The 26,070-nt window shown below is 42.0% G+C and overlaps 1 protein-coding gene across 2 annotated transcripts; it reads left to right on the top strand.

Annotated features, from left to right (window-relative positions):
- Positions 1 to 350: 350 nt before the first annotated feature.
- Positions 351 to 23,632, top strand: LOC107394438 (uncharacterized). Of its 2 annotated transcripts, none has more exons than XM_015973374.3 (6): positions 351 to 618; positions 7,882 to 8,178; positions 18,756 to 19,043; positions 19,138 to 19,233; positions 21,692 to 21,756; positions 23,106 to 23,632. In XM_015973374.3, exons 1-6 carry the CDS (start codon positions 588 to 590, stop codon positions 23,217 to 23,219), a joined length of 891 nt encoding a protein of 296 aa, XP_015828860.3. In that variant the 5' UTR covers positions 351 to 587; the 3' UTR covers positions 23,220 to 23,632. The 2 variants fall into 2 exon arrangements, with proteins under 2 accessions (XP_015828860.3, XP_015828864.3); XM_015973378.3 differs by having other exon boundaries at positions 19,138 to 19,237.
- Positions 23,633 to 26,070: the final 2,438 nt, after the last annotated feature.

Below are 26,070 nucleotides of genomic sequence, written 5' to 3'. Positions count from 1 at the left end.
ATATATATATATATATATATATATATATATATATATATATATATATATATATATATATATACAGGGGGGTCGACATGGTCGGGACATAGAAGGGGGTGCGCGGCTAAATAAGTTTGGGAACCGCTGAACTAGATCATTTAAACCAAAAACATGTTCTGGTACCAGGCTGTAAACATGTTTATTTCTGCTGTGAAATTGGTATTTTTAACATGGGAGTCGATGAGGATTTGCTCGCTTCTGACACCAGCCCCTAGTGGATGAGGGTGGAACTGCAATTGTGGTACTTCCGGCGGGGGGGGTGGGGGGCTTTTGGCTGAAGCTGAACAACGAGGCGCTTTTATTGATTTGCTGGTAATTCATGTTTGGGTAGCTCTGCTGTTTTTTACTTTAACAAAATGCAACAAAAGCTTTGGTTTTGTTTCCCGTCATTTTCTTATTCTGCCAGTTTGGAGAACAACCGAGAGTCCGGGCAGGTGACGAGCTGCTGCTCCTTAACGGGAACATTTTATTAGGGAAATTTTATTTTATTGGGAAAATATTGAAATTCAGCCGCCGCTAGGATGTTAGTTTGTCGTTAACGGATAAAGATGTGGATCAGAACCGTTTCCTGGCTGACTGGTGAGTAAAGAAATTCTTCATCTGAAACCTGTCGGAGCTGCAGAGTTTATGTCTAAACTTCATTTAAATGAGGGTGTTTGTTTATTTCAGAGAGAGCGAAATTAAACATAAATGTGATTTTTATTACCCGTTATCCTTCATCACCATAAAGAAGTGAACACAGATGGTTAAATTAGCTCGAGTCTACACGTTTAAAATGAAGATATGTTACCTTCATTTCATTAATGGGCTTCAGTCTGCTGGCCAGGTAGAACTGAGCCACGCTGATTAATTTAGTACTCAGGTAACATGGAGTTAGTCCAAAACCACATCTGCTTTAGCAGTCAAACTGTCTGACATAAACCCTGATAAGTGGTCAAAGCTCTGAGGTGTTGTTCTCCTAAAGAACATCTTAGAATAAAGCTAGATCGTCTTAGTCAGCTTATACCTGCCTTCAAAACATGATCAGGCATAAACTTCATCCATCCCATAATAACAGAACATCACAGTGGCTAAAATACCAGTAAAGCCTTATAATGTTAAGTTGTTTTCAGTCTGACTGGTACAAGAGTTCAACATTAGATGAATCAGCAGGGGTCACCACAGAGAAAATAAGTGACAGGAATGGCAGTACAAGAAGAGTTTACAGGAAGTACAATCTCTCTCTAAGTTTTCTAATTAATAGTCAACATTAGATCAATTCAAGTAGATTTTACTTTAAAAGCTGCAGATTCTTATTTATATCTAAATCAAGAAAAGTAAACATCAGCTCCATATCACAGAAAAAATGATGACATCATTGGAAAAAATTATATTTCAAGCTTACGGTATATAAAAATAGAATATAACCAAAAGCAAAAAAAAATAATAACCCCTAGTTTTATTTATTTATTTATTGTTTGTTTGTTTTTAAAGGCTTGTCGACTCTCTGGGCATTTGAGTGTTTTATCTGGTCTGTTTGTGGGCCAACAACCACCAGTAAACAAACCTGACCTCATTTGATAAACAAGCATCAGTGATAACAGTGTTTAACTGAAAATACTCCCTTATTTACAGTCCCTCAGGCTCTCTGAAGGACAGAATGTTCTAGTGGTCAGAACAAGAATCAGGGTGCTGGTGTCAACAAACTCTCCTCTGCATTTGTTGACTATGACTCCCACCCCTCCACACACTAACTGCTGCATCCAGAGATACTTCTCTATGGTCCCCTCTGGGCTTCCGTAGCAGCTGTCCTCTGTCTTTATACTGCTAACTACAGCCTCCTATTGGTCTGATACAATGGTTCTTTACTTGTACTCAAAAGTACTCTGATACCCACTGTACCTATATTTTGACTATACTCTGTCATGCAGCCGAGCTCGTCCTGACGTTTGGTTCTGGTCCGGTAATCAAGACCAGTCCTCTGGTCGCTGCTGATGCAGACCCATGAAGCTGTTGCACGGTCCCGTTAGCAGCTACAGCAGAAACAAAGCAGCAACGCTGATTAAACCTGAACAGGTCTCACATCGACGGTTCTCCAGTCCACCAGCCCTGTCCATCAGAGGAAGGATCCGAGGGGAAATTTGGTTTTGGAAAAGAAACTAAAATCCCCCTGATCAAAAGTGTGAAAGGAAAAGCTCCGAGGAAAGTCCCTGATGTGTTTACTCTCATCTCTGTTTCTGGACCCTCCAGAGTCTGGAGCCTTGGTGTGGATTCAGCTAAAGTCTGGTCCAAGTTCTCTGATCTCCAGGCAGGAACAAATAAGAGTTTCCTGTGGGGTTGGGAGAAGTTCCGTCCACATTAACAGCTTCAGATGGTATCTCCTGTTTTCCTCTCCGAGACGTTCCTGAAGCTTAAAACCAGAACAAGCTGAACTCAAACCCTCAAATCTAGGTCTGAGTCCGAGAGCCAGAAAAACTGAAAGCTCACTGAGGTCCAATCCCAACACTCGCACTTCCACACAATCGTGAAATCCCGACCAGGGGTGCGAGTGTGTGAGGTGTCCCGATTGTCCAGTGCGGAAGTTGATCACGCCCTTTTTCCACCTGCCCAATCCCAATATTCGCACTGCGGTCTTCAGCAAAGTGCACTTGGAGAACGTGCGCAGTAGGGTTTGAGCGCGTTGTGTCATCGATCGCAACGCATGCCGGGATGCTGGTCGCTGTGAAGCTTTTTTCAAAAACCTTTATTAACAACTTTCAAACAGACAACAAAGCAATTATTTGAAATAAAATTGTCTTCATTGCTGCTTTGTCTAAAAAATTCAGAGCATCAACTAATCGTCCTAAAAGGAACTCATTTCATTACAAAATACATATTTTCAGAAAAGGAACTTGAGCCATTTCTCCTGCAGCAGTGACTTGTGGGTAATACCCTCGCTCGAGGTGCGCATCGCTGCGGACTTGGGTGAAGTGCAGATTAAGGGTGCAATGGGGGCGTGGTCAACTTCCGCACTTGAGAACCAGGACACCCTTCGCACTCGCACCCTGGCCGGGAACACGCATTTGAAGGGCGCAAGGGTACAAGTACGAGTGTTGGGATTGGGCCACCCTTGATCCGCACTTCACTTCTGAAGGGTATTACCCACAATCCGTTGCTGCTGGATATTTTTGAAAATATGTATTTTCTAATGAAAGAAGTTAATTTTAGGATGATTACATGATGCTCTGAAACTTTTAGACGAAGCAGCAATTAATTAAATGTATTTCAAATAATTGTTTGGTTGTTTGTTTAACAGTTGTTAATAAAGGTTTTGCATGCATTGTGGTTTATTACGCAATGCTGTCTCAATTCAGCAATTCTTTGCACACTTGTGCACCACGCACTCGAAACCTTACTGCACACTTCCTTCAAGTGCACTTTGCTGAAGACCGTAGGGTATTGTGTACCTGCGAGTATGATAACGTCAAAGGTGCTCTTAAAGGAACATTAAACAATTTCTCTGTTATCCCATCGTTTAAAACCTCCAACAGCTGTTGGTGTCGTTACTAAACCACTAAATTCATGTTTTCATCATCAGTCGAGTGTCGTTCTGACACGTTTACAAGTTTGATGACTGAGCTGCTGATTTAACCCTTTAACTACTCGTTAGTCTTCCTGAAGCATAAAATGAAAAATGTGAAAATGTTATAAATAAAGCTTTATGAACTCCTTTTTTTTAACTGTTGCAAGAAAAAAATCTAAATTTGTATTTAAACAGCACCAGCTGCAACTTCAGCATTCTGGTTGCTTGGAGTATTTTTAGCTCCTGTTTCAGAGAAATTTCTGTTTTAATTGAATGCCATTCATCTGAAATTCCAGTGGGAATAATGGTAAACATGGTCAAGGTGGAAACTGAAACTATAAACTCATATTTTAAAAATCTGATACTAATTAAAATAGGGAAATAAATATCCAGTTTCTTATCAAGTTTCTTTAGAATAAAAGAAAACTTTTAGCGAGAGCCTTTAATTCTTCGTGTTTCTGCATCAGAATAAAAACATAAGGTTGTTTTGTGTTTGAACAATAACAAAAAAACAAGAACAACTGTGTGTCAGTTTGATCCGTTTGTGTGACTCGGAAAACAAATTAGATGGAGGTTTCCTGTTGGGTTTGAAATAAAAGTGAAAGTAAAGAAGCTTCCAGTATTTTATTTGATTTACAGCTTTTTATCCTAAAGCCAGAGTTCAGTTCAATTCAATTCAAGTTTATTTATAAAGCGTCAAATCACGACAAGAGTCGTCTCAAGGCGCTTCACATAATAAACATTCCAGTACAGGTCAGGTCATTAAGCCAATCAGAAATAATGTTTCCTATATAAGGAACCCAGCAAACTGCATCAAGTCACTGACTAGTGTCAGTGACTATACAGCAATCCTCATACTAAGCAAGCATGTAGCGACAGTGGAGAGGAAAACTCCCTTTTAACAGGAATAAACCTCCAGAGAATCCTGGCTCAGTATAAGCAGCCATCCTCCACGACTCACACACACACACACACACACACACACACGCACGCACACACATACACACACACACACACACACACACACACAATAATGTGTCTATAGTTATATTGTGATGTCTTAGTAAATATTCTATTTGGTGAGAGATAAACTTTTTTGTATTTATCCTAGTGGATCTATAATTAAACGGGTAAACTAGTAGTAGCACATCCAACGTCAAAGAGAGTAAAAAGTTATTATCAGGAGAGGGAGAATGTTTAAGTGGTTAGCAGCAGTGTGCTAGACGATGGCCCCCTCCATGAGGCCACCACAGCTCAGCATAACATCGTTGTAGCTTCTTCTGGGGAGAAAAACACTTAGAGAGAAAATAAAGTTAACAGCTGAAATAGCAGGAAGTAATACAGTTAAAGAGCAGATTGTAGAAGAAAGCAGTAGAGTGTGGAAAGTGGTCAGTGTGTCCTCCAGCAGTCTAAGCCTATAGCAGCATAACTACAGAGATAACTCTGGATTGATCTCCTCATGTTTTCTGTTTTATTGTGAAATATTTCCTCTCCTGTTGGTTTGTTTGTTTGTTTGTTTGTTTGTATCTTTACTATATTTTTGTTTGTTTGTTAAGTTATAATTTGTTTGGTTTCAGTCTGTTCAGATTCTCCTTTATTAAACTTTTTCTGGACTCAGGGTGATCGATGTGGTAAAAATATCATGTTGTGATTGTTTTACAGTAAAAACTGTTTTATGATCATTTAAATTGTATTTATTCCATACGAATTATTTACTGCTGTTAGAAAAAGGCCTTTACATTAAGGTTACAGTTAGAGTTAACAGAAAAAAGCTGAGGTTCTACATTTCTTTTTTTAATTATTTATTTGATTTATTATTAAAATAGAAAAAAATACAATACTAACAATAAAATGAGGTTTCTCAAACCAAGAAAATGAAAAGGGAACAGAAAGAAGAAAACTTATGTTATCTGCCCCTTTTTAGCTAAAATGACATTTATACACTGAAATAACAATAATTATAATTGCTTGACTGGTTAGCTAACTAGAGTTCAATTTGTAAAGAAAAAGGACAAAATTAATAGTAGTAATAATTCAAAAAGCAAAAGGATTTTTGCACATATACCTATTCATACATATATACATTAAAGTGCATTGCACGCCCATATGGTTGCACATACTTCATATATACATATACATATAGACATACACACGTATCCACTACATATACACATAAACATACATACATATTTATACATACACACATGAATATACCTACACACATTCAGTCGTTAAAGAGCAAGTCACCCCCAAAACAACTTGTTTTCTGATAAACTATATAAATGCGTGTCTAATCGTGCTGCAGACACGTGTAGTCAATAGTTTTGCACTTCAGTGCATTTTAGTTAAAATTTTAATTTTCTGCCTAAAACTGTCAGTGTTGTACCGTTGTCAGGTAAAAACTCTACACTGCATTTGAATTTAAATCTGCCATCGCTATTGGCTAAGAGGTTGGGAATTGGGTTCAGTTAAAAAATGGTTTGATTACAACAAGCTATCACTAAATGAAAATAAAACCAAATTTATGATATTTTCAGGGAACAGGGACAATGACGGTGCTAAGCTGTATTTAAATGGAGTCCCAATTGAACAAGTATATGAAACTAAATTCCTCGGTGTGATTATTGATAGTAAACTCAGTTGGAAACCACATATCGAATATATCAAACGGCAAGTGTCTAAATCTATTGCTATACTTTATAAAACTAGTGATGTACTAAATAAAAAAGCCTTGTTTTTGATTTATAGCTCTTTATTTATGCCTTATTTGTCTTACTGTGCAGAGGTTTGGGGAAATGCAGGTAAAACGTGTGTTGAGACTGTATTTAAATTACAAAAAAAGGCGATTAGAATAGTTAATAAATTGGGATACCTCGAACCATCCCATAATCTATTTAGTCAAACTAAAACGCTAAAATTAGGAGATATTATAAAAATCTTAGAGATTCTTCATAAAGTAGTTAATAATAATATCCCAAATTGCATAAAAGTTTATTTCAAACCAAGAGATGATCATTATAATCTCAGAGGTGTATTTATGTTTGAATGTGTAAAAGCCAGAACTAATGTGAAATCAAGATGTGTTTCCGTTGTTGGTGTGAAATTGTGGAACGAGTTAGACGATGATTTGAAGAAATGTACTTCTTTACTAAAGTTTAAAGCAGGTGTAAAGTGTCACATATTAACAGGGTATGAAAAGTATGTATAGACATTAATTAATTTTCATTGTGGTTATTTATATTGGGGAAAATAAAAGAAATGTATATTGGTTATGTATCTTAGGTGGAAAACAGGGTAGGCTAAAATAAGCATTGCTTCTGCCTATTCCTTTTTTGGTTTAAATTCAAGTTGTTAATATTGTTGTTTTGTTTGAAAAGAAAATGTTAATGCTGTAAACCAAAATAAAGACCGAAAGAAAGAAGAAGAGAAAGAGGTACCCTAGAACGTTAGCTGGTACCATATGATGTCACAATGTCGTTGTGAGCCTGTGTGTGTATTTGTTAGTGGCTCCGCCCTCTCGGTCTGCTAGGCAATAGCATTTGTTGTATTTTTCAAACAGGAAGTGGGAGCAGAGTAATACTCTGGTAGGGAGTGACTTGCTCTGAAGTTTAGGAAAGACCGTAATGCAACAGTCTGGTCTCTCGTTTTCTGATCAAACAAAACAAAAATGTTTTTTTCAATGTTTTAATGATTTTACAGCCAGGTTATTCTGCACAAACATTTCCACTCACAAAATAGCTGTTTTGTGTAGAAATGACCTTATTATTTGTGAACATTGAAGGTTATGATGTAGTTGTGGCTGGTAATTAAACGTAACACTAGTGTTGTAAAGAAAAACATCCAGCAGCTCAGATTCAGTCATATTTCCTGAATGTTTCAGTGACACCAGATGAAAAATTCCTGGTGCATTCAGGTGGTGTTGGAAAACACAGCACTGTTCCGGTGTTAGCTGCTAGTACTAGCATTAGCGGCCTTAAATTAACAGGCTTTAGCAATGTCAATGGTCACAGTTAACATAAACCAGGTGGAGATCACCAACCCACAGTAAAGTTGTGTCACCAGGAGACAAAAAACTAGAGAATTAACATAAATATAAGTTTCTCTCAGAAAGACACACTCCGCCGGCAGGAAGTGGTCAGGCTCTGGTGTCACATCTAAAACAACCCCTTAACATGGTAGTAAAAGCTTTGCCATGTTTATTTCTTACACACCTGATGCTGGACTCTAATGACATAAACTGAGACTAATTTATATATTTCATCAGGTTTGGTCTGACGGTTGTTCCTGTTTATAATCCACAGTGATGCTGATGGTTTTATCTGCTGCTGAAGACGTGAACAAAACCCTGAGTGGAGTCGTCGGAGGAAGCATCACTTTACCCGATCCTGTACCTGAGAGAGGATTTCTTTCACATGATAAACCAATCATTGCTTCCGTTTCTCCATTTGGATTGGACGTTTACCTGAATAGAGTTCAGTGGGATAGAAACTCTGGACTGTTTACGATCACAGACCTGCAGAAGACCGACTCAGGAGTTTATACCATCGAGTCTAAAACAGGACGAGTTTTCATAAAGTCCTACAATCTCACAGTTTACGGTGAGTCGAATTTTCCTTTTGAACTGATCCGAATGTGTTTTAACATCTGAGCATCTCAGGTACAGATGTTTAATCTGTGATTGTAATAATCCCAACTGAAGTTCACGGTCTCTGGCATCATGTTAAAGAATTTTCGGTTACAACATGGAGACGGAGTTGCCCTCCAATATTTTTAAACTGGTTCTATGGGACAATTATGAACAACGAGTGCATTAGATAGTTTATTGAAAGGTCTCAGTTTGTAGAAACAGATTTATCATCATCATCTTTATTTCTATAGCACAGTACAACAGGAACAATAAAACAAAAACATGATAAAATAGATAAAACAGAGACAAAGTATGAATATAAAAGAAAATTTAAAATGTCTAAAATACACAATAAAAAGTCCAATAATACCCAGGTAAGACCTGGAAACTCAAGGGGACTCTTGGCCAATGAAAGAGCACAATAAAACCAAAAATTGCAGTTTCACTCTAATCCACTAGGGGCTGGCGGCAGAAGTGAGCAAATCCTCATTGACTCTCATTTTGAAAATGCCCATTTCACAGCTGTCTGGTTCAAAAAACCATTTTAGGTTTAACAGATCTAGTTTACATTCATGGCGCCATTGCGCCTGCAAGGCTCCAACGAAAACTCCCCCCTCAGAAGATATGTGGAATGTGCCGTCGCTATGGCAACCCAACTCTGCCTCTTTTCCCAGCCTGGGCGGGACTGCGGGAAGGCCGCTGAAGCGTCCAGGGTCACTGCAACCCTCCAACCCTCAATGCTCCTCCCCCTATCCACACTGAGGTGTCATGCGCTGCTTATCGTGGCTGCAGGAACTGAAGTGGGATAGTCCCAACCCACCACCCCACCTAGTGGACACTTATGTTGTGTAATGTCTGAAGTCTGTTGCATTTCTGTCTGAGGTGCTTTTTGCAGAGCAAAGCTGCCCTCCTGGTGGGAGGGTAACGCTGAAGTGCCTTTTTTCCTCCACCTGAACCAATCCTCATGTTACCCTCTTATCTCTATTAAGGTAGCACGACTCAGGGTTACAAATGACCACAGTCACCAATTCTTGTCATGTGTCTTGCCCATGTATGTCTGATCTCTGAATTGTGTGTACTGAAACTCTAATTTCCCTCTGGGATTAATAAAATATCTTTGAATTGATTTTGATTTGATTTCACTAGTCTGACGGGGGTGAATTTTTTTTCAACTCTTCTGTTCAAATAGAATTTAATGCTTAAAAATCTGAATAATTAATGAGCATCAGAGCCACGTGACTTCAAAACTAGCTCCGGAGAAAGACCTCGGCCTCACGTTAGTAGATGTTCGACCATTTTGACTCAGAACTTTAGATTTGTCTGTGTGTTTGTGTTTGGATGTTAATCATGGAATTAGTTGGACAAAAAGGCAAGCTGTAATTACTAACAGATCATCCAAGCAGTTTTTATCAGTAAGTAACTTTATATTTCTGCGCTTTATTTCGCTGGTTGAATGGGGTAAATGCTGTGTCATTTAACTGCTTGGTCAAACATGTTAGTGGAGCTCCATAACACACTCCTCTCTCCTACCTGGGAACAGTTGCTGGAGCAGGCGGCTGGCTGTTCCCGTTTCCCGAGTCAGCCGGTCCGGCTCCGATGTGAGACTGTAGTCATGCTGGTCATTGGTGGATCTCTGAGGGAGACCACAGAAACACCGCAGCTCTTCTTAATGACGCTGCTTCACTTTTGAGTCGCCCAACCACATTTTTCTTGCTAATAGCTTGAATGAGGGAAATTCTGTGTGTTTAACAAAACACTGCTTGGTCTACGATGGGTCCAAATATAATGGGTTGGTGTGGCTGCTGGGTAAAAAAGAAAACAACTAGAGCTAAAGATGTGACCGAGGATAGCAGAGGCTGTCGAGCCACTGGTCCACCGTGGTCAAAGAGCCACATGTCCACCGTTGTGGACTCGGCTCTCGCCAGCGGACTTGTGGATCTTTGACCGCAGTGGACCAGAGAAGCCCGATGTCCTCGGTCAGCTTACCTAGTTATCATTTCGTTACTAAGCAGGTCGGAGGTACTTTGGAGTCGCTCTACTGCATTTTTCTTTCGGAAAAAGCGGAAAACCTCCGTTAGCTTCAGGTTAGCGTGTTGCTAATGTCCCGCTGATCTCCGACCGTGGAACATGAGCCGATGCAAAAGACCTACGATTGCAGCGGTCTGAGGCTCTGCTTGTAATTTAACAGTCCCGGCCCATAATAGATCTCCACAGGCAACCATCATGACTACAGCCTCGCACGGGAGCCAGTCTGCTGTACGGGTGGGATACCCTGGTCCAAGGAGCCCTTCTTAGCTTCTTGGGTTAGCCACACTGGTTCATTTGTTCCAGCCCTGTTCCAAACGTAACAGGATCAGCGCAGTTTCCAATTTCAACAAGCAGGGCAAACCAATAGTGTAAACTGGCTTTCAAGCGCTAAAAACTCTGAAACTTTCAATATAAACATACCCATAAATGCTGCTCAGCTTGAAGGTACACATCTCCACTATCTCTTGGTATAAAGTAGTAACTTCGTGAGGGATCATATTTGTAGATGTGGCTCCTTAAAGTCAGCAATGATGCTTGTCGCAATATTGCGTCTTTTGCACTTAAAGGGTTAAATAAAGCAGCAGTGGCTAGCTGCATGTAGCGCTTCCTGTTCACATTGTGGCACTTCCTGTAGAATTATCAGATTATTTCTGCAAGAATAAATATTTGGCATTTTTCTGTGAGCTGTCGAGTCTCTGGTGTTCTGTGTGTTTTCCGTTCAGTTTGTATTTTCTGCTTATTCAGTTCCAGGGTTACAATTAGCCAACCGTACATGGGGTCCTCTGTTTCTCGACTCCTATTCAAGCTCCTTACCTTACAGCAGCCAACCAGGGGTTAGGTGGGCGTGGTCAGCAACAACTGGTTTTCTTTCAAGTCACAGAGCCCTGAAACGGCTCATTTTGGAAGGTCCTGAAACGTCAAGAATAAAACTGCTGAGATTGTGTCACGTGAGAGGGAGTGTGTGGAAAGAATTTCATAAACATAAAACTATTACGAAAAAAACATGATTATAACTCATGTAATTATTAATAAAATGTCACTCTGTTTTATTAGTGCAGGACATTTGTCCAATCAGAGCTCCGCCTCTTCTGGGAAATAAATTCCTGAGATTTCCACCTGAAATTTTACTATTTAACAGACCCATCCATCCATCCATCCATTTTAATCCGCTTATCCGGAGTCGGGTCGCGGGGGCAGCAGCCTAAGGCGAGAGGCCCAGACTTCCCTCTCCCCAGCCACTTGGGCCAGCTCCTCCGGGGGAATCCCAAGGTGTTCCCTGGCCAGGTGAGAGACATAGTCCCTCCACCGTGTCCTGGGTCTACCTTTAGGTCTCCTCCCGGTTGGACGTGCCCGGAAAACCTCACCAGGGAGGCATCCAGGAGGCATCCTGACCAGATGCCCGAGCCACCTCAACTGGCTCCTCTCGATATGGAGGAGCAGCGGGTCTACTCCGATCCCCTCCCGAATGACCGAGCTTCTCACCCTATCTCTAAGGGAGAGCCCAGCCACCCTCCGGAGGAAACTCATTTTGGCCGCTTGTATCCGTGATCTCGTTCTTTTGGTCACTACCCAAAGCTCGTGACCATAGGTGAGGGTAGGAACGTAGATCGACCGGTAAATCGAGAGCTTCGCCCTCTGACTCAGCTCTCTCTTCACCACAACAGACCGGTACAACGCCCGCATCACTGCAGATGCAGCACCAATCCGCCTATCGATCTCACGCTCCAGTTTCCCCTCACTCGTGAACAAGACCCCGAGATACTTTCCTCCACTTGGGGCAGGACCTCATTCCTGACCCGGAGAAGGCGTTCTACCCTTTTCTGAACCAAGACCATGGTCTCAGATTTAGAGGAGCTGATTCTCATCCCAGCTGCTTCACACTCGGCTGCGAACCGCTCCAGTGAAAGCTGAAGATCACGTTCTGATGAAGCCAACAGGACCACATCATCTGCAAAAAGCAGAGACCTGATCCTCAGGCCACCAAAACGGATGCCCTCCACACCTTGGCTGCACCTAGAAATCCTGTCCATAAAGGTTATGAACAGAATCGGTGACAAAGGGCAGCCTTGGCGGAGTCCAACTCTCACTGGGAACGAGCCCGACTTACTGCCGGCAATGCGGACCAAGCTCTGACACCGGTCATACAGGGACCTAACAGCCCGTATCAGAGGGCCTGGTACCCCATACTCCCGGAGTACCCCCCACAGGGCCCCCCGAGGGATGCGGTCAAACGCCTTCTCCAAATCCACAAAACATATGTAGACTGGTTGGGCAAATTCCCACGCACCCTCCAGGATCCCCCTAAGGGTATAGAGCTTGTTGGGTATTTTTATTTATTCAATCCAGGTGTACCTCAAAGAAAGTCCAAAACACACAAGGGGGTTAGACATATTATTGTTATTAATACCATTTACCAATAAACACAAATATTCAATAATCAGATTGTGCAAAACCGGAGAGAAAAAAGAAACACACCAGCTGTGGGAGGTCGGTTTAATCTCTCAACAAGCCGGCGCTCATCAAAAGGTTTTATTCACAGATGACATAGCACACACACACATAAAGATGACCACACCCACCCCTTCACAGACAGCAAACTTTCCCAGGTTCAGAGAAACACTCCATCTGGACTTCACTAGGGAGACTTGTGATAACAGAACTGCAGACTCACAAGGTCGACTTTCCCTGCGGCAGGACCAGATGGTTCCCAGACAAAATCATCCAATACTGTATTTACCACGTTAAATGTGATTAAGGCTAATGAACTCTGTTTGAAAAAACAATGCTATTAAAAAGTGAAGGTGAAAATCAGCTTTTTACCCAACAGAGCTGGTCCAGTGTTCCACGGCCAGGACCAAAACCACGTTGCTCCTCCTGAATCTGAGGTTCAACAATCCGACGGACCCTCCTCTCTAGAACCCCTGAATAGACCTTACCAGGAAGGCTCAGGAGTGTGATCCCCCTGTAGTTGGAACACATCCTGCGGCCCCCCTTTTTAAATAAGGGGACCAGCAACCCCATCTGAAAGTCCAGTGGGACTGTCCCTGATGTCCACGCGATATTGCTGAGCCGCGTCAGCCAACACCGCCCCACAACATCCAGAGCCTTAAGGAACTCCGGGCGGATCTCATCCACCCCTGGAGCCTTGCCACAGAGGAGCTTTTTAACCACCTCAGTGACCTCAGCACCAGAGATTTGACCCAAAGTTCCCAGACTCTGCTTCCTCACTGGAAGATGTGTCGGTGGGATTGAGGAGGTCTTCGAAGTATTCTGCCCACCGATCCACAACGTCCTGAGTAGAGGTCAGCAGCACACCGTCCCCACTATAGATAGTGTTGGTAGCGTACTGCTCCCCCCCCTGAGGCGCCGGACGGTGGACCAGAATCTCCTCGAAGCCATACGGAAGTCTTGCTCTATGGTCTCACCAAACTCCTCCCATGCCCGGGTTTTTGCCTCTGCGACCACCCGAGCCGCGTTCCGCTTGGACTGCCGGTACCCGTCAGCTGACTCTGGAGTCCCACAGGCCAAAAAGACCTGACAGGACTCTTTCTTCAGCTTGACAGCATCCTAACCGCCGGTGTCCACCAGCGGGTTCGGGGGTTGCCACCACGACAGGCACCGACAATCCTGCGACCACAGCTCCGGTCGGCCGCCTCAACAATGGAGGCACGGAACAGGGTCCATTCAGACTCAATGTCCCCCGCCTCCCCCGGAACATTCTGGAAGTTCTGTTGGAGGTGGGAATTGAAGCTCCTTCTGACAGCAGACTCTGCCGGACGTTCCCAGCAGACCCTCGTGATACGTTTGGGCCTTTATAATAAATATCTGCTGCAGATCAAAGATTTTATTGTGCAAAAACAAACTTATATTCTAATAATATAACCAATAAATAAATAAATAAATCCAAACTAATCATATCAGAAGTGATGAAACAGAAATTTCTACTAAAGCACCAGCTGGTTCTGAATCAAGGCCTCTGGGCCATTGTGGAAACATCAAACAGAACAGGTCAGTAGCCGTCATCTGGTTCCAAAAGGAAACAAAACCAAACCAGCAGGAGATTCTGGTTCTCTTTGTTTAAGAGTCAGAATAAACATGGCCCCAGATCATCAGGGACACACAAAGACTAAGATCTGCCATCGTCCACATCCGTGACCTACTGCTAATCCAGATGTATGATGGGCTTAAAGAAACACTTGACATGTAAAGGCTGCTGTTCCAGTGGCGGTCGCCCTCAGACCTCCTCAGGACTTCAGTCTGAAATCAAATATGGAGCCATTCAGGGCAATCAGGGACATGCTGCAGCTTAGCCGGTGAGAATGGAGAGGGTGCAACAGGAAGTGCCAACACACCGTAGCACCTCTTTATCCTCCAGACGTTTTTCTCTCTCAATCTACAGTAAAATCAGGATAGGAAACGGGTCTTAGGATCATAATAAACTGTCTAGTGTGGCTTGAGTCACTTGATTCTCTTATTTTGACGAGACACAGGATAGAATTTCCTGTGTTTTTATCCTGTAGAGCAGAAATAAATCTACATTTCTAACTGAGTCGTCGTGTTAAAGAATCACGATGATTCGTTGATGAAGCTCCAGTGAACGACATGCCTGGGCACGTCAGCGAAAAAGCCTCAGAGTTCATTCCTGTTTATCTGGCAGGAAGGAGCGTTGATTTTAAATAAAGGTAAAGTTTTCTAGTGAATTTTGTCCTACAGAATTTACAGCTCCTGTTTTCTCCATCAGAGCTTCATTTTGAACAATCAGTCATCTTTGTTTAAATGATTTCTATAATTTCACTTTCTGTTAACAGGCTCAAACCCGGTGCATAAAAGGTTTTGCATGGTTAAACCTCCTCTGCTGCCGTTTCTACATGTTCAGACCTGACCTGTAGAATTTAACCTGGAAGGTAGAAACTTTAGAGGGAGGGAGCTTGACTCTTAGCAAAGTGGAAAACACCTGAACATCTCTGTATGCAGGAGATATTAAAGGTTTGTTGTAGGGCTGGGCGATATGGACGAAAACTTATATCTCCATATTTTTTAGCTGAATCCCGAAATACGATATATTTCTCGATATTTTTCCTCCTGTAAAATATTTACAAATTAAATCGTTTCGGCCATATCGTTTATTTCTTGTTCACAGAAATAAAATCTGTCATGTTAAGCTAAATTTATGATGATGTAATTGCATCTTCTGAAGGTCACATGGGTCATGCACAGTGGAGTTATTAGTGATCAGGGCAAACATGGCTGCAGTCTAGCAGTATCGGCTCATATCAGTGATTATACTGTAATGACTCAGAGTCTCTGGTTGCTCTTTTATGAGTATTATTTTCGGGCTTCTGTCGCCGTTACCCGCGCCTTACAGACTCTTAACTTTCTCAACAGAGTCGCTCGTAACGGAGTATTTACTAGCATAGCAAACCAGAGCGGAAAAAAACGGAACGGAACAACATTTCTCACCCGTTGAGCTTGCCTTCAATAAAACATTGACCCTCTAGTTTACTATTCAAACCCTTACAATACGTTTGAGGTAATTTGGCCACTCTGGCTGTCCGTAGATGTTTCCTCATTACACAGGGGAGGGAGGGGTTTGGCTCGTCTCCGCACGAGCAGAATGGATAAACAGAACTCCGCTGGCGTTGAACGTCCCCAAATAATTAAAAACCAGGAAGCTAAATGCAAAGTTTAGAGCAGCACATTTACCCAGAGGCTCTCAGATAGAGCAAACTTGTGAGAATACACATAATAACCGCTTAGAGACGGAGCAACATGTCCCTAGCATAGCGGCTAATCGCTAGCATAGCAGTTTGACCAGTTATATCGATATAAAGTCATCTTATATCTTGTTTAAAAATTATACTGATATTTTAAAAACATCGATATATCGTCCAGCCCTAGTTTGTGTGTGACAGGAGAGCAACGAAGCTGCAGAGTCTCTGGTTTATCCAGTAAAAACATTCAGTGGAGAATTGTTAGCTAAACAGCTGGATGGATTATAATGAAACTCAGACAGAAATGACTGGATAAACGTCTGATTAACTGTTGGAGTCAGCCTGATCCAAGATGGCTGCCACATTTATTTAACAAGAGCAAAATCTGTGTAATGAAGTGTTAATTACATTTAATTAAGGACCATAAGACATTAAAAATTCATATCGAGTATGAATTCCATCTAATCGACACTGGGTTATTTAAATCAGAAGACTGGATCTTTTTATTACAGGGATTTAAATAAACACTTTGTACTAACAGAGACAAGAGAAGAGAGAGAGACCTTCAAACGTTTAAGGAAATTTATTACTAAATAATTTTAAACAATTTAACAAGACTAACTCTCTAATGGTGGATGATCTGTTTGGATGAAGTGTGAGGTGGGTGGTGTGTGTGTGAATGAGTGTTAAATTCAGAACCCTCGTATCCGGAGAACAAAGTCTGAGTGGGAGATGATGTTTTGCTCCTAACTGATCAGAGTTTGAGACTCGTAGTCATAAACACATGAGACGCCATTTTGTCGCATCCACATACCCTCAGTGAGACCTCCATACAGATCTGGATGCCAGGTCCACGACCCTCCTCTGGTACTGGAGCCGATAGAACAGTCGACAGTACGACAAACCAGTCCTTGGATAGTCTCCAGGTAAAAAGCGACAGGTGGTTCACAGCGTTAAAAGGAGACCCTCCTTGGGTCAGCGAGTTCAGCTTTTATTCTGAAAGAACCGTTGCTGGTTGGTAACAAAACAACATAATTTTCTCAGCTTGAATGATTCTCAGCTTAAAAAGAGAAGTACAGATGTCCTGTCCTTACTTCTCTTAACATGCGGTGAACTTCATGGGATCTTGAGAACTAATCTTAAGATGGCGTTGGAACTGTTTTATTAATCTGGATGTTTTTGATTCTGGACGAATCAAAGCTGACAGATTTAATAAACACCACAGACTATGCCACGCTTCAGACTAGGAAGGTTCTGATTGGATCAGTACAGCAATGTGTCATGTGATTGTTTTCCTTACGTGTGTCTAGTGGACTAGAATAAGTCATTTACTTATTAAAAACATATTAATCATAATATTGTGATTTCACAGATCGGTCACATTGTATTATTGACTAACAGTTGTTTAGATTAGCTTTTATTAAAAATAGAGTTATATGATTTAATAAAAGAAAAGAAAAGAGTCTTCATCTTCTGTCTTCATCACTGGAACGTAAACAGTTTAGAAGCGAATGCATGACCTTGAGGCTGTTTCATGCACTCTGGCGCTGTGTCGGAGGGAACTGTGGAAAAGGTTAAATAACCTTGGAGGAATAGCTCCTGCATCACGTTACAACTGAAACGGCTCTAAATCCGACATGTTAGCAGCTGAGAGACGTTCCGATTGTTAGGTTTTCACTTATGCTTTACCCCTTTAAGAAGCTAAGAGGACAGAGAAAAGATGAGAACAGATGAGAAAGAAACCTGGGTATAAAAATATGTTCCTTATTTAATCAAAACACACCTTATTTTTGTTACACAACTTACACATGTTCTTGGGGCTGGAGGTTCTAACACAATCTACTAGACACAGCCCAACAAAGAAAACTCCTGAGTCAAATAAACAGCTAATAAAGAAAAATCACAGCTTTTAATTAAAAGCTGGAAAACAGACTAATCAACAGATCTCAGGTAGCTTTTAAAATGAAATAGTTACTTGGGCTGGTAAGAGTTTCTGTAACCCAAACGGCTCTCTGAAGCCAAACAAAAGAACCTTTTAAAGAACAGAGAATACTTAGTTTTCTGTCCAGGCACATATACTAGAGTGAAGCAATTGGCTACAAACCACTGACTCAAGCTTAAACAGAATACCATGCAGAGGCTTTCCTCTAACCGCGCGCACAATTGTATTCTAAAGTCAGGGTGTTCAGAACGGAGCAGAAATGGAGACTACTCATGGGTTAGGAGTAGCTCCACGGGCGTGTATCCAGCGTTCCTTTTATCCCCTCTCGGGAACAAACACACTCAGTCCAAGATGAGCTGCAGGTGTGACTGCAGCAATTCGGAGCGGAGACTTCCCCGTGACGTCATCGGAGAGAACGTCCGCAGCGAGGGAATCCCGGCACGTCTCCACAGCAACGGGGACGCCACCCTCCAGCGATGTCTTGCGCCGGTGTGTCCTTAACGCGCCATTTTAAACAAACACAATAATAATAATAAAAAAAAGAAAACAGCACATTTACGGCCACACATGAGTGGGGAACGTAACACTCTGAGATAACAGATCTAAAACTAACTAGAATTCAGAAATTTCTCAACATCAGATGATCTGAAACTGGTTAAAGCAGCGAGTCGTGAGGATTCCTTCAGGGCATCACCATCATGGTGCCAGGGTTCAGGTTAATGTTGGATTGTCATGGCGTGTAAAATAATACGTGGTTCGAGTGACTAAGACGCCAAAAAAAAAAACAACATCATAACAACTGTTGTCTCCTTGTCTAATTTCTCTGAAATGAAATATAAAACTGTAATGATGCTCGTCTCTTTGCAGACTCAGCACCGACTCCAACTGTAAAGAGGCTGGCTGGGACCTCTGACGGCTGCAGGCTGCTGTGTTCTGTAGACAAACGGACCTCTCTGCTGTGGTATAAAGATGAGGAGATACTGAACCAGAACCACTCTGTGTTCTCTTTACTCATCACTGTTCAGAACCAGGACCAAAACTCCTCCTATAGATGTGTATCTGCCAACCCAGCTGATAGTAAGACTCATCATCTCAATGTGAGGGAGTCGTGTGCATTGAACCTCGGGCAAACTGGGATTGGTAATCCAAGAATTCGTAAGAATGAGCATCATATTAGTTTCTAAAATTAAAATCATCAGATTTAAAATACAGTTTTTGCTTGATGAAGTAATTTGTGTTTCTCTTACAGGTTTGTTTACGTATGCTTTCCCCACCTTATGTATTGTGATGATCGTTCTAGTCGGATGTCTGATAAAACAGAGGTTTCTCAGGAAAAAGAGACAAGGCAGGTATTTGTTGCTTTTATCATAATAATGTAAATGTGAGCTTCAGGTGGTTTTGTTCATGTCTTTGTTAAACCTGCTGGTTCTGATGGGAGAGGACAGTGAACCCTCTGGCTGCTGAGACATAAGTCGTATTACAGACACCACCTGTCGGTGTTTTCCACAGGTAATGATGAGGCTCGCTGTGTAATTAGAGCTGATGGCTGGTGTGTTAAAATGACAGGATCTTGTGGGAGTTTGGTCATCCAGGGAGTTTCCAGAGCTTCACAGCACAACACAACCAAAACGAGAGATCCGATTCGGCCCATGAAACCAGAATTAGCACAGAAACACGACAGACACTAGAGTTAATGTGTTAACATTATGCCATGCTTTTATTCTGGAATGCACAGGGAATTATGCGGAACATTTATATGTTAACTTCCTGTTTATCGCACAGGAAACCCCCACAGCCCCTCCATTATCTCCTCCTGTTGGTTCCTGTTAAACCATAACGGCTTTTATTTCCCAGCAGCTCCATCTGCCTGCAGGTCATGTGACTGAATGACTGATGAGGTGATTTCAACGAACTATCGATGGAAACAAGAAGCTCATGAATTTCATGTTACTCATTTATCAGCAGATTAGTGTGTCTGCTCGAGACCTCGGCTCTATTTTAGACAGAGGTGGAAAGAGTACTAAAATTTCCTACTTAAGTACGAGTACCAGTACTTTGATAATGTTTTACTCAAGTACAAGTAAAAGTACTTGCCTAAATTTTTACTCAAGTAAAAGTAAAAAGTATTGTAAATAAAATGTACTCAAAGTAAAAGTTACTTAGTTACATTTTTGTCAGCATAATGATGGTTACATCAGTGCAAAACCACAACACCAGTTCACACACGCTCGTGTGTGCACGCACACACACGGACACACACACGGTTTGATGGAGGGATTTCTATCCAACCAGTGAGAACAGGACGTGCACATTGATTGGACGAGGTTTTTCTAGGATTGTACGTTTCAATTGTGATTAAAATTATTCTTTATTTTGAAAAGAAAAGTTAATTTTTAGATGCCATCAGCATGTGAGGTATCTCAATGTTCTCATGACAAAACTCTAACATGAGACTGTGCTCTACCCTGTCACATAACAAGCTAAATGAAAGTCAAACATGTCAGATGGAGCGTATGACAGCTGCTAACGTTGGCCCTGCCCTACTTTACCTCTACATTACAGTTCCTTTATCCATGTCCATCCTAGAGCTCCTCTCTGACCTTCATGCTTATTTAGAGCAGCTGATTTTTAAAGTTAGCAGAGTTCATCCTCGGTGGTGGGTTCACTCACTCATTTAAAGATATCGGCCAGAGGCTAAATTCGTTTGAACAGCATGTGTAAATGTTTATTAAAACCTCAGGTGTAAAAGGTTTTTGGATTTTGACGTCTGGAATTGTAAGAAAATCTGATGTTTGCGACCGGCGCGGGAAAAACAGAAACAAACTTCCGGTCTAAGCCCTGGGCAGCTGGTGACGTTTCACATGGAGCTCTGCTGAAACAGCTGTAGTAAACAACACCTGACTCCGGTGTTTCTGCGTTAGCGTTATAGCAGAGAACAATGTGTCATCAGTCAGATGTAGCTTCTGAAGCCTCTGCTAGTCCATCAGATTTGTTTTTTGTATAAATATACAAAAAAGCTACTCAATTACAGTAACATGAGTAAATGTAATTCATTACTTTCCACCTCTGATTTTAGACACACACACAAACACACAGGTGTGCTGCTATACCAGGTAACACGAGGTTAGTGTTTTTTTTACCACCACAGTTTCCATGGAGACGATCATGTTTTAGGATCTGCGTTTCTTTCACATGTTAAAAATACTTTTGGTCAAAACCATGTTCGAAGATTTCAAAATTCAGTAAATTTTTTTAAAATTTAAAAAGATTTTTTAAACTATAAAAAGGCTAATATTTTTGATGTTTTCATATTTAGTGGGGTGTTCCACAGGGCTCTCTGCTCATGCTCTTTAGTTTCTCTTTTAGAGAAGGCCTTCTTTCTTGTGCTTTTTGGTTTTTGTTCAAACTAACCAGTTATCCGAAACAAATCAAAGCCTTTTGTGGTTTAAAAGAAAAGGTTCTGATCTTCGGATCAGCAGAGGTCACCTGGTGGTCCAGTCCCTTCAAATGAATGCTTTTGTTTTGTTCGGCCTGAAATGAATCCTCTTATGTTTAGTCTCCTCGCTTGCAGACTGTAACCACTAACGTAAAGCCCAAAGAGCAGGTTTAAAATGTCTGTAACTTCTCTTTGTCTCAGACAGGTTCTGTAATGCTCTTGATCCTCTATAACCCTGTATTATCCTGCTTTTTACGTTCTCATTGAAGATGACCAGTACATCGATGTACTGGTCTGGATCCGGATCCAGACAGGAGTCAGCTGCTGTCTGGGAATATAAATTTAATGATGATTTATATCTTTGCAGAGTCCCTCAAAGCCGAGGACGTCCAGTATACAACAGTACAGATAAGATATGACAGACGCAATCAGGTGAGTAAACAAACCCCTCCCCGTTTGTTTCTATTCGCTCCCAGAAGGTCAACTCATTGTGTTTACACAGAGCTTCAGAGATTATGTCGTCCATCTTTTAGTAAGCACTTCTGCTCTTGTTGCTCAGTCTGAGCCGCAGGTCAGGTTTCAACAGTTCAAAATGAGTCAAAAATAGAAATAAACAAGCTCACAAGTTAAATAAATAACTCCTAAAACCCCAGCAGACACCGATCAAACCATCAGCACAGATGTGAGCTATAAAGATGATCTCACTCAGTTTGAGTTGACTTTAGAAAACCTGAAACGTCCGACCGTAAAGACCAAACCTGGCCAACAGCTCAAAAAGATGGAGACGTAGCCTCTAGAGTCAGCTTTGGGTTCTAAACTCTGATGTTTGGATGATTTTAATGATTCTGGGGTCAGAGTGAAGATCACATGAAGGGATCAGGAGGTAGCGGATCTGCTGGGTGGACAGAAGGTCTGGATGTGGAGTAGTCACAGAGCTGCTGGGTATCAGGGCGTGTACAACACTACATGGAATGAGTGATGAGGACACGGGTGTCTCAGGAGGTTAGAAAAACAATTAGTGACCTGAATGTTAAAGGCTTGAAGACCACGTCCAATCAGCAACAGCAATGGGACTTGGGGCAATGAGGGATAAGTGTCCACATCATAACCGGAGGGTTGCAGGTTCGCTCCCCACTCAGGCTGTTGCAGTCTTTGTGTCCTTGGGCAAGACACATCACTCACCCTGCTGGTGGTGGTCAGAAGGACTCGTGTCCCACCCTCTTGTCAGTTAGGGTTAGGGTTCGTCCCTCCGACTACAGTTGGTCAGATTAGTCAGATGTTTAAGGTCCACAGGAGGACATCAGACAACCTCCCTTGACATGGACACAAGAGGACAACCAGTGATACCCTGAAGAGATGAATAATCTGAATGGAAACCTGAAGCCTAAAACAGCTTCCACAGAGGTTAGAGGTCAACTCCAAGGTCAAGGTTGATCATCGTCAGACCTAGGTGACCTATAATGGGCCTGATGGAAGAAGACCCTGGGTGCCATATAGCAGGGGAACGTTAGGACAATCCATGATGGACAGACGTCCTCTAACAGGACAATGACATCTAAAAACACCAAGAACGGATCAGAACCAAAGACCGGTTTGTTCCAGTCTCCTGCGAGACCTGGTGAAGTTGAAGGTTCCCTCGTTTTAGTCCAGATCAGTTTGGTTTTCAAAAACGCTGAGTCTGATCTAAACGGATGTGGAACCAGAACTCCGTTCCTCTTTTAAAGTCGGGATTTCTGACTGAGCAGCAGCTTTTTACCCACAGGCTGTTTTTATTCCCACAGGGAGGAAACCCTCCAGAATCATCCGGAGGGGCTGAAAACGCCGCCCTAACATCCATCTACACCATGCTGGAGCATCATTCCCCCAACCAGACGACGCCTGATGTCCACGTTTAACCCTCTGGAGGCGGGCGTTGCAGATTAGCACCCCTGAAGGACGTAGTTGTTCGTCCTTTTATCCGGACTTATTTTGAGCCTGAGAGGGTTACCTACAAACGGATTCTTCATACAAACATTGTCTCGTCTTTTTGGCTCCACATTTCATTTTGTACGTATTTATTGCTTGTGTCTGTTTCTGAGGTTTTCTGTTACGGAGTCTTTTCACCTCACCTTTCATCCTTAGTGCAGCAGGCAGGACAAATCTGGATCTGCTGTTTCCTCTCAGTCTTTCAGGTGCATCAGGTCGTTTATGTTTGTAAAGCAGAGTAAACATTTATGCATGTCACTGAGTCACAACATCACATTTATTTTATGATAAATTGCATCTATCTTACGATATGGCAGCTAAATAATAAACCATCATTAATACATTTTGAATCTTATTCTTCAAACAGACGTTCTCTTTACTTTTCCTGTTTTTGTTTTTTATTTTTCTTTGTTTCCATTTCTGCTGGCTTCACTTCCTGTTATTTTACCTTTTCTTGTGCTTGTGTAATGTCCACAAATGGTCAGTTTTTAGGTACAGTTTGACCGTCCAACATCTGGTCAAAAAGGAGACACGAGACTGCACGTGTTCCCTTTAAATCGGCCTGCCTTCGTGCCACCAGCTGGAGCTCAGAGCCTGCAGCTCTGACACAGATAATGAAATGTCAACAGTAACGTTCTCTCCTCAAGGTCCCTCACAGAGCACCCTTTTATCTAAGACTCCTTGCTTCACAGAAGAAAGAAGATTTTAAAATTAAATAAACTTCTAAAACTTATAAATTAGATAATCAGAAAAAATGTTTGTTAATTGCTACTTATGATTATAAAATAATGAAACGTTTCATTAGTCCGTTCGCATGTTTACTTGACCAGGTCATAACCATTTACACTCACACAAGAACAAGTAAGGTAAAGTTAAGCCCATGACACATAAATAGCCTTTACCCCAGATCAGAGCCTCCCGTATCAAAGGAGTGTGTTTCTGAGATTCTTGGTAATAATCCTCAAACTTATCAACCTCTGGTTGGCTACACAATCATAACATGAGAACATTAAAACCAGATTACTCGGGTTTTCCCTCAGTTCTAGAGAAAGCTTCAGACTGGCCACCTGAAGCAAACCTCTTTAACCCACCAAAGCTTTCGACACGTCGTCAAAACCCTTTTGCACCTGCGAAGCTGACACAGCAAAACAGTTCCTGCAGAACAAGCTGATTTATTCAACTCCTTAAGAGTTATTCCTGAGACGCAAACTAGTTCCAACTGTCGTTACCTGGAGATGACTGGACTGACCTGGTCGTACTGCAAGTTAATCTATGGACTTGGGTACCTGGGGTCTCCGACTCCCCCCCCCCTGACATCTCGGATCCAAAAGGTGTCTCCACTTGGGTACGTAGAACACAGTGAGATTGTGTCTGGATGTGGTTTTGATAATAATCAACCTCCCGGTGACGTATCTCCTAGGCAACCGGGGCGGGGGCCAAAACATCAAGGCATGGTTCCTTGGCTTTGAGAAACCCCCTTCGACCCGCTCCATGTATTTTAGAACAGATTTTTATGGTTATATGTTATGAAACTGCCAACATTTTTAAACTACTGGGCATCTTTTAAGTCATTTACTACAACATTTCGATGGATATTTCCAGAGATTAATGGTAAAAACTACACATTGTCGCTTTAATCAGTCTGGTGACGAAAGCAAAACATGGGAAATCTGCAGGATGGTGGCCCTGGAGGGCCATGCTGACATCTGGTGTTCAAATTGAAGATTAGAAGAAAAGAAGAAAATATCATTTCTATAGCACCTCCCAAGATAAAAATCACGAGGTGCATCACAAAAACAAAAAATGTAAAAAAGCATTTAGAAAATGGTTAAAAATATATTTAAAATGAGCAAAAATAGACAATTGTGATTAAAAATTGTAAAGAAAGAGAGAGAGTGAACAGGAAAGAGGGAAACCAGTGGATCCTGAGGAAGGTGGAATAGGTGGGGAGAGCAGAATAAAGAGAGAGAGGTGAAGAAGGTCATACAAAAGCCAGCTTGAACAAGTGAGTCTTCAGCTGCTTTTTAAAGGAGACCACTGAGTCCACTGATCTCAGGCTCAGGGGGAGAGAGCTCCAGAGTCTGGGGGCCACAGCAGCAGATGATCTGTCACCTTTGACCTTTAGCCTGGTGCTGCACAACCAGTAGGCTTCGACCACTGGACCTCAGGGACCTGCTGGGGGTGTAGGGACTAAGAAGATCACCAATGTAAGATGGTGCTTGTCCATGTAAGGCCCTATAGACCAGAACCAGGATCTTGAAATGAACCCTGAAGTTGACTGGCAGCCAGTGAAGCTGGAGGAGAAGCGGGGTGATGTGGGTGTGTTTGGAGGACTTGGTCAGAAGCCGAGCACAGGCGTTCTGAACCACCTGTAGACGGTTCAGGGAGGTTCTGCTCAGACCTCCCTGAACCTTAACTAGTTGGAGGACGGTCAGGATTGACCGTCCTCCAACTCAACAGACTCAGCATGAAACAATTGCACAGAGAGAACCCTGTGAGCAAAACTACACTAGTTATAAATGTCTGGGATAATAGGATGTTTTTCCCATGATGTCTAGCAGGAAAGAATGTTGTCTTTGATGTGGACAGACCATGTGCACAAAGACATGATGATGTGGGATAAATGTGTGAATAACAGTATTTTTTACGTTTGTGTTTTTATTCATTTTTATATGATCTCCATTGAATCCAGTGCTCTTATTTGCTGTGAACCCAGTTGAAACTGTTCCTTTAGAAATAGCAGGTAAATAGGGAAGCCTTGAAGCTGAACTATAACGTAAC

The sequence above is a fragment of the Nothobranchius furzeri genome, chromosome 6, assembly GCF_043380555.1.
Source record: "Nothobranchius furzeri strain GRZ-AD chromosome 6, NfurGRZ-RIMD1, whole genome shotgun sequence".
NCBI classification, from domain to species: Eukaryota; Metazoa; Chordata; class Actinopteri; order Cyprinodontiformes; family Nothobranchiidae; genus Nothobranchius; species Nothobranchius furzeri.
This window is presented reverse-complemented; position numbering and strand designations above follow the sequence as displayed.